Source organism: Helianthus annuus, chromosome 16, assembly GCF_002127325.2.
Source record: "Helianthus annuus cultivar XRQ/B chromosome 16, HanXRQr2.0-SUNRISE, whole genome shotgun sequence".
Lineage (NCBI taxonomy): Eukaryota > Viridiplantae > Streptophyta > Magnoliopsida > Asterales > Asteraceae > Helianthus > Helianthus annuus.
In genome coordinates, this window is record NC_035448.2 from 171,443,616 (window position 1) to 171,460,523 (window position 16,908).

Sequence of the window (16,908 nt, forward strand, 5' to 3'; positions counted from 1 at the left end):
AGAGAGAGAGAGAGAGCTTTAGTGTGTTAACCGGATATTGAACTATCTTGTACTTGAACTCTTCTCTTTGATATACAAGTGTGTTATACATTGAATCTACGTGTCTTGTATCTCGTGTTCTTGTCGATCTCTATCTCGGTTTGCTTTCCCGGTTGGATTCCGCACAACCGGGTTGGTTTGTACACAAGGAGTAGGCGACTAGATCCTCCCCTAGCCGGACCTACAAGTGGTATCAGAGCCTTGGCTCTTCTCCTTGTTAAAACCGAGTTGTTTTTGGGTGTTTTTCGGGTTTTTGAAGTTTGTATTGTTATTGAAAAATCTGTTTGAATCTTCGAAATTTCTGGTGTTTTTGTTGTTAGTTCATAGAAAACCTTGTTTAAAACTCTTTTAAGCATGATATGTTAAGGCTTTTAGTGAAGTTTCTAGCAAAAATTCGTGTTCGGCAATTTACGGTTCACCGGAAAACTCATAAGTTTACCGGAAAACTCATATTTCTGGGTTGTGTTCTTCATATATTCAAGAAACACTCAAAGTGTTCTTGAATATTCATTGTTTTTAGAATTAAAATTAACCTTTTTAATCCTTTGAAATTTGAATATTCAAGTGTTTGTTTGTACATTGGAAAGTGTTTTTAGAATTAAAATATTTGTATGGCATATGGTTGGTGAATTGGAAACAGTGAGCCGAAAGTTGAGTTGAAAAGGAAGCTTACTTTGTGTCAGATGATAGAAAGACAAGATATCTAGTCACACAAGATATCTAATCGCACAAGATTTGTCTGGTCGCACAAGATATTTTAATCGCACAAGATTTGTTTACTCGCACAAGGTCTGATTAGTCGCACAAGAAATATTGGGCTCGCACAACAAAAAAAAAATTGGGCTTCTGTTTGGGCTTCTGTTTCATCGACATTCAACATCTGTTTCGCCTGTTTCGTGGGATCACTTCATTACCTGTTATTCGTCGCCTATCTTTCAAGAAGTGTGGTTCATCGCATTATATCACAAGACCTGTTTTGACGGATCTTTGTTTCGTGGGACTTTGTTTCATCAAGATATTTAAAAAAAAGGTAGGTTTGCATTTATAGTTTAACAGTTTGCTTTAAGTGTGTTTGTCATGGATTTATTCTTACTTATCAAACATGAATCCAAGTTGGTGGGGTACTCCGTCTCCAGATGAGGGAAAGTACAGAAATACAAGTTTATCTCCTTCATGGGCCGAATCTCCCGCATCCGCTTCTTCGCAAACAAACGCTATATCAACCGGTCAATGGGCTTTCGTATCAAATCAAACGCCTAGTATTCAAAGCATTTTATTGAGCGAAAGCGAAACTGGAAGTTTGAATCGACCTCCAAAGTTGATGCATTTAAATGAGTATCCGGGATGGGTTGATAGGTTCTACACATACGTGCTTGGGCAAAATACAGAATTGTGGTTACGTTTCACCACAGATTTCGATCAAACAATAGAGGTTGCCGCTTCATCTGCTGCTACGTTTGCCGATCTTCCTGAAGATCAAAAGAAGATGTATGATCTGGAAAAGAAGGCTTATGCTATTCTTACTCAGGCATTAAGCAAAGATATCTGCCATCAATTTGTCAGCTTCAAGACGACAAAGAAATTGTGGGATGCGTTGAAGACTAGAGGGGTAGGAAATGAAGCAACACGTCAATTGCGACATGATCTACTCAAGAAAGAATTCGATGGCTTCACGTGTATGGATAAGGAATCGTTGGGAGATATGACAAGTCGGTTATATCACTTGCTTACCGAATTGGGTAATTTTGGGGTAGTGACAACTCCAGTAGAGGTAGTGAAGAAGTTTGCTGATGCGTTGCCACCTCAATGGAATAGTTTCTTGGAAATCCTGAAGTACAATGGGGTTTTGGCTACAACAAACATCAACGACTTCGTGCAGCTTTTGGAACCTCCAGCACCTCTTCTGCAAGACCAGTCTCTCATGCTCCTCTTCAGACGGCTTTTGTTACGAGCACAGATCTTTATGGGAATCAGATACAGGTTCCTGTCAAGCCAGCTCCGACAACAGACTTGTATGGAAATCCTCTTCAGCCAGTTCCTCAACAGCAAGTATATCGGCCATCTACCGTAGCAACTGATCTATATGGGAATCCACTTCCTGCTCAACAACAAGCATGTTATGGAAGTACATCATCTGCTAGTCAGCCATCTAAGCCAAATACAGTACGGCTCGACACCTCAAGCTTTTCTAAAGTCAGTGTGGAAGTAGCTAAGGAACACATGGAGCTACTAAACACTTTGGTGAGCGCGTATTGTGGATTAGTGGAAGGTCAGATTGGCAACATTAATCTGACACAAGAAGATTATCAGCAGATTGATAAGGAAGAGATGGATTTGATGGATATCAAATGGGCCTTTGCAAGTGCTGTGAGGAGAGCAAAGGATTTCATGGAGAGAACAGGTAGAACCAGCTTGGAAAGCAAGAAAGACACCAAGTATGGTTTCGATAAGCAGGCTGTAAAGTGCTTTAATTGTGGTGAACGGGGTCACTTCAAAAGGGAATGTACAAAGCCAGCTCAGCATGGAAACCATAACCCTTTTAGAAATCAAGGCAACCAGCAGAATCAGAACAGGAACAATGAGCGTACATTGATACCTATCAACAACCAAAGTCAAGCAGGACCATCAAATGCCAACCAAGCACTTATGGTTCAAGTAGATGAAGGTTGTGATTGGTCAATCCAGTTGAGTGGTGATGCTTCGGATAGAACAGCCTGTTTTGCTGAAGTTGTGAAGGATTTAAATCACGCCAGTGGTGGAGAATCTTCCGCCAATGGTGCTGAATCTTCTGAGGATGAAGACTCTTCTGGTTACAGTAGAAGTTCGGATGAAGAATCCTCGAGTTCAGGTGATGATCATGTGGGTGAGACATCAAGTGTGTCAGTTGATGCAGATATTGATGAGCTTTTGGAGGAAGCTGCAGCAGAAATTAATAGAAGATCTATTTTGGTGGATCAAGCTGCTTATTCTTCGTCTTCTCTCCATTCAGCCTTTATGGCTAATGTCGACAATTCATCAAGTCAGGTATGTGTCGATGAACTCACTGCTGTTATATGTGATAATTGTGATAGTTTGAGTGTTAAATGTGCTGATTTAGAAGCAAACATGTCTGAGTTGCAAGGAAAACATGATGCTTTACAAGCTAGTTTGTTTGACTTGCAAGACAAACATGTTTCGTTGAATGATAAGTGGTGTGGATTGCAAAGCAAACACGAGGCTTTGTAAGAGAAATATGATGTGACATTCATCCACAATCAGAAATTGACCGTGGATCTTTCCAAGTGCACTGAAGCCAACATGTTTTATGAAAACCATGAAAAGGAGTTTAAATCGATAATTGAGAAATTAAAGAAAGATAAAACCGAATTAACTAAAATGGTTTCCAGAAAACAAACTGACATAAATTTGTATATAACTCGCCTTGAGATAATGCAAAAAGAGATGGCTTGTGTGAAAACCGAAAGTGAGGCGATCCAACTTAAGCTAGACAGTTATTTGAGCTCTAGCTATGTGTTGGATCACATTATTGACGTTCAGAAAGAAAAACGGGATGTCACATGCATAGGTTACAAGAAATGTCCACCACCTGTGAGACACAATTATGATGCCATGCCTGACGAGGAAGATAGAACTTTCTTTAAACCATCTGTTCCTTTGGATGTAAAGGAATTTGCAACAGGACTCGGATACAAGAAAGAAGGATCATCAGATTCAGATGTATCAGCAGATACATGTGTGTCTTCTGCTGAACAGAATCAGGATCCTCCAGTGATTATTGAGGATGTTGATTCTTCTGATGATGAATCCGATGATACCAATCCAGCAAAGTCTGATGCGGGAATCAAAGAAGAGGACATACCTCCTGAGAATCATATTCTGTGTGATCCTCCTGCAAAACCCGCCAAGACTGTTGCAATCGAGTCCTCGTCTGCAAAAGAGTCGGAGAGTGTGAAGTTGCTGTACACTCTTGTTGGTGATGATAAAATATATTCTGACAAAGATTTTCCTATTAAGAATGTTAATCAGTCTTTAATCAGTAAAGTCTTTGAAAATTCGACAAGTAAGTTTTTGGGAAAGACAGGATCACATGTTACAGTTACACAGTGCCCTCTTATTCCAAAGGCCGAAATTCGAAAACAATATGGCAATTAGAAATTACCAACAGAGAAAAGGCAGCCAAATCATACCAAACCAAAAGGAAAATCACCGACTCAGGGTCAGAAGAAACAGACCCAAAAGAAGAACAAGAAGGTGGACTTTGTGAAATCAAAGGGAACGGACAAAATTGAAACGTTTGAAAACAAATCTAACTTAGATTTTGTTAAACAAGCAACAGTGTTAAAAAGAAATGAACCAAACTGTTCAAAGCCTAGTACCTCGAGTTCACAAAGTTCATCATCATCGGCAAGACGATCACATGATACTTCGGGGTTTGTTGAACGAAGATCATGTTTTGAATGTGGTACAATTGGACATATAATTCGAAACTGTCCGTATCTTCATAAACAAAAAGGAAAAGTTGATGATTCCCATGAACAAAGTGACCGCAAGCGATCTGTTTCAACAAAACCAGATCCCCGTCTTGTAAAAGAAAGGGAAAAGAAACAGAAACGCCAACAGGTCAAGAAAATTGAAAAGGCAATTAACGCCGATGTGGTCAACAAAACATCTGTTTCTGTAAAACCAGACAATTCAAAAACTTCAGACAACCATGAAGTTAAGACTTTTAAGAATGACACTGGTAAAACAAAACAGACCTGGAAACGAAAAACGGTTACTGAATCAGGGGGATCATTACAATTTACAAATCATCAAAGAATAGAAGTTATTATTGCTGATGAAAATGGAAGACCCAAGACCACAATGGCTTAGGTCCCCATCTCCAACTAATCAAGTGAGTTCATGTGCAGGGTATTCCAGGAGGAACTATCAGTAGTCATTGGATTGTTGATAGTGGGGCATCCATGTCACACCCCCAAATTACCACCTAGGGTATGTCCCTATTGGAGGTGCAACGATCCAACAAAGAGCCACCAATCATATCAAACACAAGTCATAATGTATTGAAATACCCAATTGAAATAAATATAACGTTTGAGAAGTTTAACCAAAACCAAAGTATTGAGCGGAAGCATAAAAGTATAAATGTATAAATGTGTCGAAACCCAATCAATATAAATGTTTATCATGACCATAACCACTCCAGCAGCATCAGACAGCAAGCTTCCAAGTTCCTTCAATAATTACCTACAAGCATGTAAACAAGTGTGTCAGACTACGCTGGTGAGTTCAAGGTTTGTGTTTGTTTACCAAGTTGTGTTACCGATCAAGTGAGTAAAACAGTTTGCAAAATGATGTGTTGTTTGTTGTTATGATGTTTGACGTTTTGATGTTGCTCATGTTAGATACCCTAGGGAGTGTGCCCATAAGTATCCGGGGAGTGGGTACCCCTTAACGACCGTTTGCTATGTTGCCTTCGTTAGATACCCTAGGGAGAGTGCCCATATGTATCCGAGGAGTGTGCCTCTAACAACCATAGCCATACCCAGATAATTAGTTCACGCCCGTCCTTACGGCCCGGTGTGAGGTTTCCCACCTAATAGCGCTATCAACTAATCACCCCCATTGCCCTCCAGGCAATAACCAAAACCGATTAAGTTATTTACCCAATGTTTCCCTTCCAAATGTTTACCAGTTGTCCCAAACCATCGGGACGCATGCTTGAGAAAATGCAATGAACTCACCTTTGGTTTGCTCGGCAGATAAGTTACTCGTTAAATAAGTTCAATACTCACGACCTAGATAAGTGTTTGATGTTTATCAGTTTCACAATTCGTTTTCAGGTATCATCACATAAGTCACGTATAAGTAATGCATACGATCATTAAATTCCTTAATGTCTTTAATGACAAACAGCACATTGGATCATACTATAATTCCCACAAACATAACCAGTGTATTTCCGGTCCTTGTATCACCTACCATTTATTCATCTTGTTCACATATTCACACAGTTTAGTATATACACATTTGTGGGCTCGACATTCACTCACAACCCACCCTATCCGATTACCTATTGAGTGGGTCGGCCCAAGTTTCATGGCCCATTAGCAATACCTCCTACCCGGCTAACCAAACTGTCAAGCCCACTCATTGCATCAATTCACATTCCTTCACTTGTCCATACGTTAATATTATACAGTTTGTGGACATGCATTGCTTCACTTGATTTAATGACTATTATGAGCTTAATCTAATCAGTATATACTCTTATCAGCATGCTATCCAACATATTAAATCACTAATACATGTCACTTTCAATTCACAGTTTAACATCAAGTAGGATAAGCATTCAACAGTGGGTTATTTCATGCGTATGGGTCAATGCGGTTTCGCTCGACAATACCCGACACAACGTCTTACAGCAGTCTAGTGATGCGTTCTGGGAGATGGCATAACCATGAGACCATGGTTCATCTCGATAGGGTTCTATATCCTTGGTTGGGTTCGGTTCTGATCACAGCAATTAAGCAATCAAATCAACTCATATACTTTACACAAATAACCTTACAGTTCATGCATGACCCTACGTAACCCTAGTTTGCTTCTAACCCTACTCGACACCTGACTGGAACATAAGCACACATATAGCATGTAACAAACAAGTGGAGGGTAATAACCTATGATTCAGTCGACCAAGATGCACCCCAAACCGGAGAGTGTAAGCTTCCGAGCTGCCGTCTCCTTTACGAATTCCCTGGGTTGCGTACAAACGAGGGCTTAGTCACCGGATCATAGTCGCATAAACAACAAGGATTGAGGGTGGTAATACTCACCGATTGATCTATACTCCGAAGGAGTGTTTGCTATGCCATCGCTACTCAAAACAGGGAAGTAGGGTTTGGTGTTTGTGCATTACCACAGTTACGTACAAGGGAAATATAAGATGAGGGTTTTGGGCCGGTGGTTTTCTTAGTGAGACGAGAGTTATTTGGGCCGGCTCCCTCTACCGAATGCATTGCTGAATTGGGTCTAGGCTTAGGTTTAAGTAGTCCATAAGATTGGCCCATACACGAGTTAGATTTAAGTAGTCGGATACGCAAGGTCCTTTAACGACTTCGAGTACACACTTTGCACACATAGCATTTCCAACACACGCACACACACACACAAGTAAATGAATTTGTACGATCGCGAAATGAAATAAATAATTAGGTACCGAGATACGCGTCAAAGGTTGTGGAATCTAAGTCATACTAACCTCAGAATTACGGGTTGTCACAATCCAGGCACATGACAGGCGACATGAAGCTTCTCTACGACGTCAAATCTATTAGAGGAGGTTATGTTGCTTTTGCTGGAGATAAGGGCGGATATATTACGGGTGAAGGAATGATATCCAACGGGATTGTCAGTTTTGATAAGATCAACTTCGTGCAACAACTTGATCACAATCTTCTCAGCGTTTCTCAAATCTGTGATAAGCAGTTCTCAGTACACTTTGATGCTAATGGATGTTATGTGCTGAAACCGGGCTTCAAAATTCCAAAAGAATGGATTCTCTTATCTGCTCCAAGGATAAATGATTTGTATGTCCTTGATATGAGCCAAGCTATTACTATGTCTGCACAAGCAACATGTTTCGTTTCCAAGCCACAGAAAAAGACTCAATCTCTTGGCACAGACGAATGGGACACATTCACTTACGCAAAATGAATCATTTGGTGTCAAATGAATTGGTGAATGGTGTTCCTCTTAAAAATTTCCATCTTCAAGACATCTGTGTTTCGTGCCAGAAAGGAAAACAAACGAAGAAACGACATCCTACTAAGAAGATCAACACGGTGGCAGTTCCTCTTGAACGTTTGCACATGGATTTGTTCGGTCCTGTCAAGCACAAAAGTATCAGGAATGATCAATATTGCCTCGTGATAACTGATGATTATTCAAGATTTTCTTGGGTGGCGTTCATGGCACACAAGAGTGAAACCTTTGGTATTATCAAAAACTTAATCATTCAGATTGAGAATTTGTATAAATTGAAGGTTAGGAGGATACGTAGCGACAATGGTACTGAATTCAAAAATCATGCCATGGCGGAGTTTTGCACTTCAAAAGGTATTCTTCATGAATTTAGTGCAGCTTATACTCCTCAACAGAATGGCGTCGCTGAACGTAAGAACCGCACATTGATCGAGACTGCTAGGACAATGTTAGTAGAGTCGCAGTTGCCCATTCCATTCTGGACTGAAGCTATGGCCTCTGCATGTTACACGTTGAACCGAGTCCTTACAGTTAAAAGGCACAACAAGATCTGCTTTGAGCTTCTTCACAAACGGAAACCAGATTTGTCGTATCTTGAACCGTTTGGAGCTCCATGCACAATAATCGATCCTAATGGAAAGTTTGGGGCAAAAGCAATTGAAGGATACTTTCTTGGGTATGCCACCCCGAACTTAAGAGTCTGGAATCTAGAGACAAAAAGGGTCGAGGAATGGTCTGAGGTCAGAGTACAAAGGCACACATTGCCAGTCAAATGTCCTGGTCAGCCTTGGATGTTTGAGTACGATGACTTTTTCAATTCGATCAATGTTGAAGCCGTTGAAGAAAATGCTACAGCAAGGATGTTTTTCGAGAGTGACAATGCAACAGTTTCACCGGTGGTTCGTCCAATTCTTGTCAATCAAGAACCATCTTCAGTGAACAACAATGCTCTCGACAATGAGGATTTTCACGATGCTACCGAATTGAACGAATCTTCAGAGGATGATGAATTTCTAGATGCAGATCAAGAAGCTTCGACAACAGCAGTTCTTGGTACTTCAGATGGTACTCCTCCAGTGGATGCCCCTAGAACAGCTGAAGCTACTGCATCACCCTCTTCATCAATTCCGGGCATTGATTTAGTTGTTGATCTCAATTTCAACAATCTGGGTATAAATATTCCAGTTCAAGATAATCCAGAAACAAGGATTCACAATACCCATCCTCAACAAAACATCATCGGAAATGTGCAAAGTGGCATTCAAACAAGAAACATGTTGCGGAACAACAACAATGCATGCCTGTATGCAGCTATTCGAGAATCCGGGCAACAAAACTATTGGTCTTTCGCGTGTTATGTCTCACAGGAAGAACCAAGAACTTGGAAAGAAGCTATGAAAGATAACTCTTGGGTGGAAGCAATGCAGGAAGAATTGCAACAATTCCAGAAGCTTGGTGTCTGGAAACTCGTAGAGAAACCTGCTGGATACAAGAAGATTGGTACCCGTTGGGTGTTTAATGCAAAAAGGATGACCGTGGAGTAGTTATCCAAAACAAAGCAAGATTAGTCGTTCAAGGTTTTCGTCAGATTGAAGGGATCGACTACAACGAAGTCTATGCACCTGTTGCACGTCTGGAAGCAATTCGGATCTTTCTGGCTTATGCCTCATTCAAAGGATTCAAGGTTTACCAGATGGACGTCAAAAGTGCATTCTTACATGGTGTGGTAGAAGAAGAGGTGTACGTCGAACAGCCTCCAGGTTTTGAAGATCCTATCCATCCCGATCGGGTTTGGTTGCTCAACAAAGCTCTCTATGGTCTACATCAAGCACCGCGAGCTTGGTACGCAACCTTATCAAATTATCTGCTGGAGAATGGATTTCGCAGAGGTCTTATCGACTGCACTCTTTTCATCAAAGAACAAGATGGAGATCTTCTTCTGGTACAGGTATACGTTGATGATATTATTTTTAGTTCTACTAATGATGTTTTGTGTAGGAATTTTGAGCGCATTATGCAGGATAAATTCGAGATGAGTGCTATGGGGGAAATGACCTTCTTCTTGGGCCTACAAGTGCAACAAACTGAGTCTGGGATATTCATCCATCAGACTAAATATGTTGGTGACATCTTGAGCCAGTTTCAGATGTCTGATGCAACGCCCATCGGTACCCCATTGCCACAAAATCATGGAATTACTCTAGACTTGAAGGGTGAAGCTGTTAGCCCCTCATACTACCGCGCAATGATCGGATCTCTTATGTACCTCACAGCATCAAGACCAGATATAATGTACCCAACGTGCCTGCTTGCCAGATATCAAGTCAACCCGAAAGCCTCACATCTTGCAGCTGTAAAAAGGATTTTTCGTTATTTGAAGGGTTACCCTGACACCGGTCTATGGTACCCTAGGGATAATAACTTCGACTTGATCGCTTTCAGTGATTCTGATTTTGGCGGATGCAAAATCGACGGCAAATCCACAACGGCTGGATGTCAGTTTTTGGGAAATCGCCTAGTCACATGGCAATGCAAGAAGCAGACTTGTGTCGCTACATCAACATGCGAAGCTGAATACATTGCTGCCTCAAGTTGTTGCTCCCAAGTCCTGTGGATCCAACAACAATTACGCGACTACGGTTTTGAATTCCTAACTACTCCTATTTACGTTGATAATTCTGCTGCATTACAGATCACTAGAAATCCTGTGCAGCATTCAAAGACCAAACACATCGAAATCAAATATCACTTCATACGTGATTGCTTTGATAAAAGGCTAATCGATGTTGTTAAGGTCCATACCGATGACCAACGTGCCGACCTTTTTACCAAAGCATTTGACAAATCAAGATTTGACTTTTTATTATTGGTAAACGGCATTAAGGTCAAGCAAGAGTAAAACCAACATCGGAAAATCATTTTTGTAAATACCTTTGTGTTTTAAATTTGTCTTAGTTTGTTGATTTTAGGGGGAGTAAATCCAAAATTTGAAAATCCAAAAACATTGAAAAATTTAAAAACACAAAAACAATAGAAAAACAAAAATGAGTTTCCTGGCGAGCAAAAGAGAAAATGATAGTATATCAGTGGTCTATCCAAACCTCTTTAAATCTTAAATGAAAAACGATAAGCAGCTCTATATAAGATGTAGCGGTAGGCTCACAACCATTTTAAAGTGTGCAGGGTGATATAAACTTAAATAGACTAAAGATCAGGTGGGAACCATTCATTGGCATATGGTCTTAGTACCGAAATTTCATTTGATAGATTGCCGAGTTTCTGAGATATTCGGTCTTTATGTTGCTTATCATCTGGGTATCATGGTTGTATCTTTTACCGAAAAATAACGGGGACGCAAGTCTAGATCTTCCATGATACTATACATACGTGTACATACTGCATTCGACCTCAATAAGTGATCAACAATCACATGTCCAAACAAATAAGTGATAAAATATCACATTTATCCGGGAGTCAAGTTCGTCTCTCTGCTGTACGAAAGTACTGACCTGTTCACGGACTTGCTCCTGTGCCCTCATGCATATGAAAATCAAGTTCCTCATCAATAAGTGATTCTATCACATAAGGCTTGTTTTCAATCAAATAAGTGAGTTTCTCACATCATATACGGTCAAACAGATGATAATCGGTATACTCACCGGTAAGATGAACTCTCGTGCATACCTTGATACGGGAATGTGTCGTGATGTGGATGAACACCGGTCGGTAAGTATAAATTATACCTTAACGTATCCCCTCGCCATGATTACATCTGATAAGTTGAGCTTATGTGGACAACAATACCGATAATCGTTATAGGATGCTTATCTTAATGTTAACTAACTGAACAACAAGAGCGTTTTGGCGTGACCGTACACTGATATGATTCTCTTACCCTCGAAACTCGCAAAAAGAATGTATGTGAATATTTATTTACTGCTTTCAGTCTTTACATTTGAAATATTCAAAAATACCAAAAAGATTTTAGGTGTGTTTTAATATAAACTTTATAAAAGCCAAAAAGATTTTATTTCTATCTTATTTTCGATCGTACGATGTTGGAGCTCGAGTCTTCGTTACCTGAAACCTGACCGAAAACCGAATTGACTAAATCTTCATAAACGGTCGAAATTTGCAAGTTTTGAAAGTTGAAAACTAAAATTGATAAATTTGTTAAACTTTCAAGCTGTCGGACGGTAGTTGATTGAAATATGGTCACATGTGTGTTATTTGTTTATGTTAACCTATATTCCAAGCAGTTGTTCTCATTACGCGTTTAGATTTCTTGCATGTGCAGATGCTAAAGGCGAAGAGAACATGTTCGTGGACAAGCTTCGGAATGAAGACACGACGTGAAGGCACTCAAGAGATAAAGATGATCGAGTTGCCGCTGACCATTACCAACACCACAAGGATCTCAAGCATTGAAGTCAAAAGATTCACAAGCATAATCAAAGGGGGAGTTTATTGGCACACTACCTAAATGAAAAGGGAGTTTGTTGATACACTTTCTACTTACGACACGTGAAGACGTTGAAGATCCTCCGACATGGAAGACATGGAAGATGAACCTCACGATAGTGTCCAAGGGGGAGTTTGTTGATACATATTATGTGGACACGACTCGGTTCGGTTCGACTCGGTTCGGTTCGGCTCAAGCCCAACGTCACGACATTCCTCCGTTGTGCGTCCCAGAGTTCGACACGTGAAGCACGAAGCGCCGCGAGCCGGTTCCCGCTGCCACATCATCATGACATCATCATGATGATGTCATGATGATGTCATGATGATGTCGATGACTAATATGTTACAATATTCATATTTGAGAATTCATGTACGTGCATGTATATGAATTTTGGGCCAATCAAAATGTTTGGGCTTCTACTCACATGGGCCGAACCCCATACCAAACAACATGTGAAGAACACACATATATGACTATATCAAGTGATTTCGGAGTAACACAAGGTGAGAACCCGAGAGAGAGAGAGCTTTAGTGTGTTAATCGGATATTGAACTATCTTGTACTTGAACTCTTCTCTTTGATATACAAGTGTGTTATACATTGAATCTACGTGTCTTGTATCTCGTGTTCTTGTCGATCTTTATCTCGGTTTGCTTTCCCGGTTGGATTCCGCACAACCGGGTTGGTTTGTACACAAGGAGTAGGCGACTAGATCCTCCCCTAGCCGGACCTACACCGTTACTAGTTTATTTCAACGATTTTTTTTACTTTTAAAGATTTAATTTTATTGTAAAAGAATAATATTGTTGTTAGGTCAGAAAGAATAAAAGTTAGGTAAATTTCTCACTTCACTTCATACTGTTAGCGAAAAAATTACTTAATATCTTTAGTGAGATTTTATAATAAACTAGTGAAATTTTTCCGCGCTTCGCGACGAGAATTTGGTTGATATCTGTTTGGTTTATTATGATATTGGCACTCGCTATAGTTATTGAAAGAGACCTTACATCGATCTAAAACAGTAATTAAATACGAATATTAATACCGGTAATGTTGTTCAATTGCGTTGCTATAACTATCGTATCAAAACGAACCGAAACCAATGGTACGTCATATGTATCGGTACCACTATTAATTTTTATTGTTCTTTGCTTTCAAAAATTTGACATCGTGCCGCTACCATACTGCACCTAACCTAACAACACCGGTACCGATATGCATTCACTTGTTTGATTACGGATATCGTTTCGCTACCCTGATGAATTTAGATTTTTTTTTTTAAGTCAACGAACGCAAGTTGTTACTAAAAAAATCAAACTGAATGTAACTAAAATACTTATTGTCATAAATAAAAAGAATAAATACTTTGAGAGTTATAAAAAAAATAATATTCATTACTAAAAATCAAAATAAATAACAAATAAAAGACTAAAAAAACAAATACTAAAAAAATATCATTACTATTCATCACCACTTTTTTTTCATATGTATAAAATATAATGTATAATATTTACCGAACCCATAAAAAAAATGACTACAGACTGCAGAATATATTAATTTTGTTTAGTTAATATCTTTAGTGAGATTTGATAATAAATATTTACCGAACCCATATCTTAACAGCTTTGTGATATTTAATAAATATATCTTTCCAATTCGAAATTAGGGCAACTCAATCGTCATTCTGTATCATTTATATATCTATATATATATCTACGCACACTACTCACATGCAGTTCTCTCCCCACCATCAAATCAAACTGTCAGCCAAACACCCCTCTTAACCTACATACAATATCTTTATCTTCGATCTTTCCTGTTTCCGTACGTAGTTTGTGACAAAACTTACAACTTCTCTCTCTCTCTCAGTTTGTGATTTTAAATTCGAGAAACTTTTGAAAAAATGGGCTCTGAGTTTTTAAGAGTTAAAGGCGTTCTTGATAGTATTCGTGAAACAGAAGAAGAAACCAGAATGATTGGTGAAGTTTTAAGGATCAAAGCCATTCTTAATAGCAGTGGATATAAATCTGAACAGGTCTTGTGTGAGTTATCAAAGCTTAAACAAATGGTGGTGTCGATGAAGGTTCTTCAGGTATCCATGATCGGAGTGAGTGTTACCGGCCTTATGAATCACGCATCAAAAGATGTTAGGCGGACTGCAAGGATGCTTGTCCGATCATGGAGACGCATGGTGGGTGAATGGGTGGTTGCTAATGATCATATGCCTGCTGTTCAAGATGAAGAATGTTATGAATCAAACAAGAAATATCCCCTCATAGAGAAACCAGTGGGACCGACAGTGTTTAACGGTGCAAACAAAAAACCTAAAGAACCCAAATTACAGCATAAGAAACCATTAACTATGGTTGTTTTGGAGAAACAATCAACCGCAGTGGATCGTCGGAAACCTTCTGCTACTGTTGAAACAATGAAGTTGCAAATGCCGACAAAGTCGGTTGTTTCGTTAATGAGTTCGGACAAAAGAAGTGTTGAAGCGAAACTTGAGGCCACTAAAAGAAAGATTCAAGAACGTTACAAGGAAGCAGAAAAGACCAAGAGACAGAGAAGAATACAAATGATTGAGGTGCATGACGTGTTGAGGCTGGGTTTGGCTCCAAAACACCAAGACAGCAGGTTTGGCAAGCACATCAGCCATCGTATTAGCTCGGTATGATGATCGTTGTAAACATCCTGTGACAAGTGCTAGTTTAGGTTACACGGAACGAGATAGTGTTCATGTGCTGTTTTTGCCATACAACATGCTATGGGGTTTTTGAAGGTGACAAATGTTTATGAATTGAATGGTGTTAAACGATTTCATACATATTTTATATTACGTCTTATTTTGTGTTATTTAATGTTTCTATGTTTTGTGTTTGAGGTTGAGGGTTTAAGTCTCGATGTTTATGTTTCATTGTTTTGAATTGGTATAATTGTATAGGTTATTCGAGGATATTAAAGCATATTTATTTGTGTGATTCAAAATAGATCGAGTTTTAATACACTAGAATGGTCGAGTCGGTGTAACTTTGATGTTCTATTGTAATCGTTTTTGGCGTTCATTAACTTATATGTTTAGAAACTAGAGTTTCAAAATGAATATAATCATGCGTTTTTAAATTTATAAAACACCAACAAAGATAATAATGTTCTTTTTTTTTTAAGTTATATTTAACTTAAAAAAAGGCACCATTGCAATAACACTAGTCACTGAGTCACTCTTATCATCTTCTCTTCAAGCTCACCCCTCCGGTCCTCCCTAAACAAAATGAAACGGAAGCTCAAGGGTGTATGTGTTTCAGAAGCTCAAGGGAAAGTCGAGACGATACCGTATACGAAACGGAAGCATTTCATTGTAGTGCCATATATGTTTGAGAGAAAGATTGGGGTGTATGTGTTTCAGAAGCTCAAGGGTAATTTTAAAAAGAAAGTTTTACAAAAAATTCATCCAGAAAGTGTTAGGGTAAGAATGATTTTGAAAGATGTGATTGAAGCATTGCAAAGAGGGTTCAGAAAGTGGCAATAAGTTGGCTAGTGTGCATTTGGAGGGGGTTGAAATGGGAAGTTTTGGTGGTGAAGAAAGATGAGGTAAATGCTTATTATTTGCCTTGTGGGAAGATTTTTATGTTTACTGGGTTGTTAGAGCACTTTACTACTGATGAAGAAATTGCTACCATTATTGGTCATGAGGCATGTGTATTTAAAGTTTTGATTGCTATCTATATTCATAACTAACACTATAATGTGATAAAAATTTGAAGTAATGTATGTCATCCAAAATGGATACGATGTTTTTTATCTACATAAATAATTAAGGACCATATGTGCGAGTATGCTTTGACATGATTACCGACTCTCTCTATGGGAGCGCTTATTATAGAGAATCACAAAACTAAAAAAGTTAGGTTGCTTATATTTTATTGAATCAGTTATTTTTTTTTTTTTTTTTTTTTTTTGAAAGGTAATATTATTAATAGGTAGCCTGGCACCAAAAACCACCAGAACCGCACCCAAAACTAGAACATATACAACGGGGATTTACACCACTCTATCCATTCAATATTACAATGCTTCGATCTATTTTTTAACCAAAAGAAGCCAAGAGTCCTAATCTCCCTAAAAATCTCACCCCAACTACTCTCCATACTCGAGAAAAACTTCGCATTCCTCGCTTTCCATATACACCAACAAGCCACGACAATAAGCCCCTTAATAACCTCTTTGTAATCCTTATTCCCAGGGCAGCTCTTGTAATGATCAACTAGATCACCGAAAGAAAACGCCAAGATGTGGGGGATATTAGCCCACGCACAAAACCGATTCCACGCCCTCATGGATTTCTCACAAGCCGTAAACAAGTGGTCCACCGATTCGGCCGTTTCCCCACAAAACACACAATCGACCGAAACAATATGGATGTTACGCCTAGCTAGAGCTTGTCTAGTAGGGATCCGATCAAGCCTAGATCTCCACACAAATATATTGCATTTCTCGGGCACCCAAGAACACTTATAATAAGGAGACATACCTTCCCTCACTTGATCCATAGCCGCCAGCCTTTTTAACGATGCAGAAGAGAAGATTCCATCGGCCTCCAAGGACCAAACCCATTTGTCTTTGTTCTCCGATATCCAGTTATG

General features: G+C 39.2%; 2 protein-coding genes across 2 annotated transcripts; one reads left to right on the top strand and one right to left on the bottom strand.

The window, feature by feature from the left end:
* Window positions 1-14,171: 14,171 nt before the first annotated feature.
* On the top strand, window positions 14,172-15,057 carry LOC110919988 (probable mediator of RNA polymerase II transcription subunit 26c). The gene has a single exon (XM_022164234.1). It carries the CDS (start codon window positions 14,172-14,174, stop codon window positions 14,940-14,942), a length of 771 nt encoding a protein of 256 aa, XP_022019926.1. The 3' UTR covers window positions 14,943-15,057.
* A 1,227-nt stretch (window positions 15,058-16,284) lies between these two features.
* Window positions 16,285-16,815, bottom strand: LOC110919987. Its single transcript, XM_022164233.1, has one exon. It carries the CDS (start codon window positions 16,813-16,815, stop codon window positions 16,285-16,287), a length of 531 nt encoding a protein of 176 aa, XP_022019925.1.
* Window positions 16,816-16,908: the final 93 nt, after the last annotated feature.

What these genes read in the sequence shown, in the direction of transcription:
- LOC110919988 (XM_022164234.1), top strand. Translation starts at nt 14,172, where the DNA reads ATGGGCTCTGAGTTTTTAAGAGTTAAAGGCGTTCTTGATAGTATTCGT.
- LOC110919987 (XM_022164233.1), bottom strand. Translation starts at nt 16,815, where the DNA reads ATGGATCAAGTGAGGGAAGGTATGTCTCCTTATTATAAGTGTTCTTGG.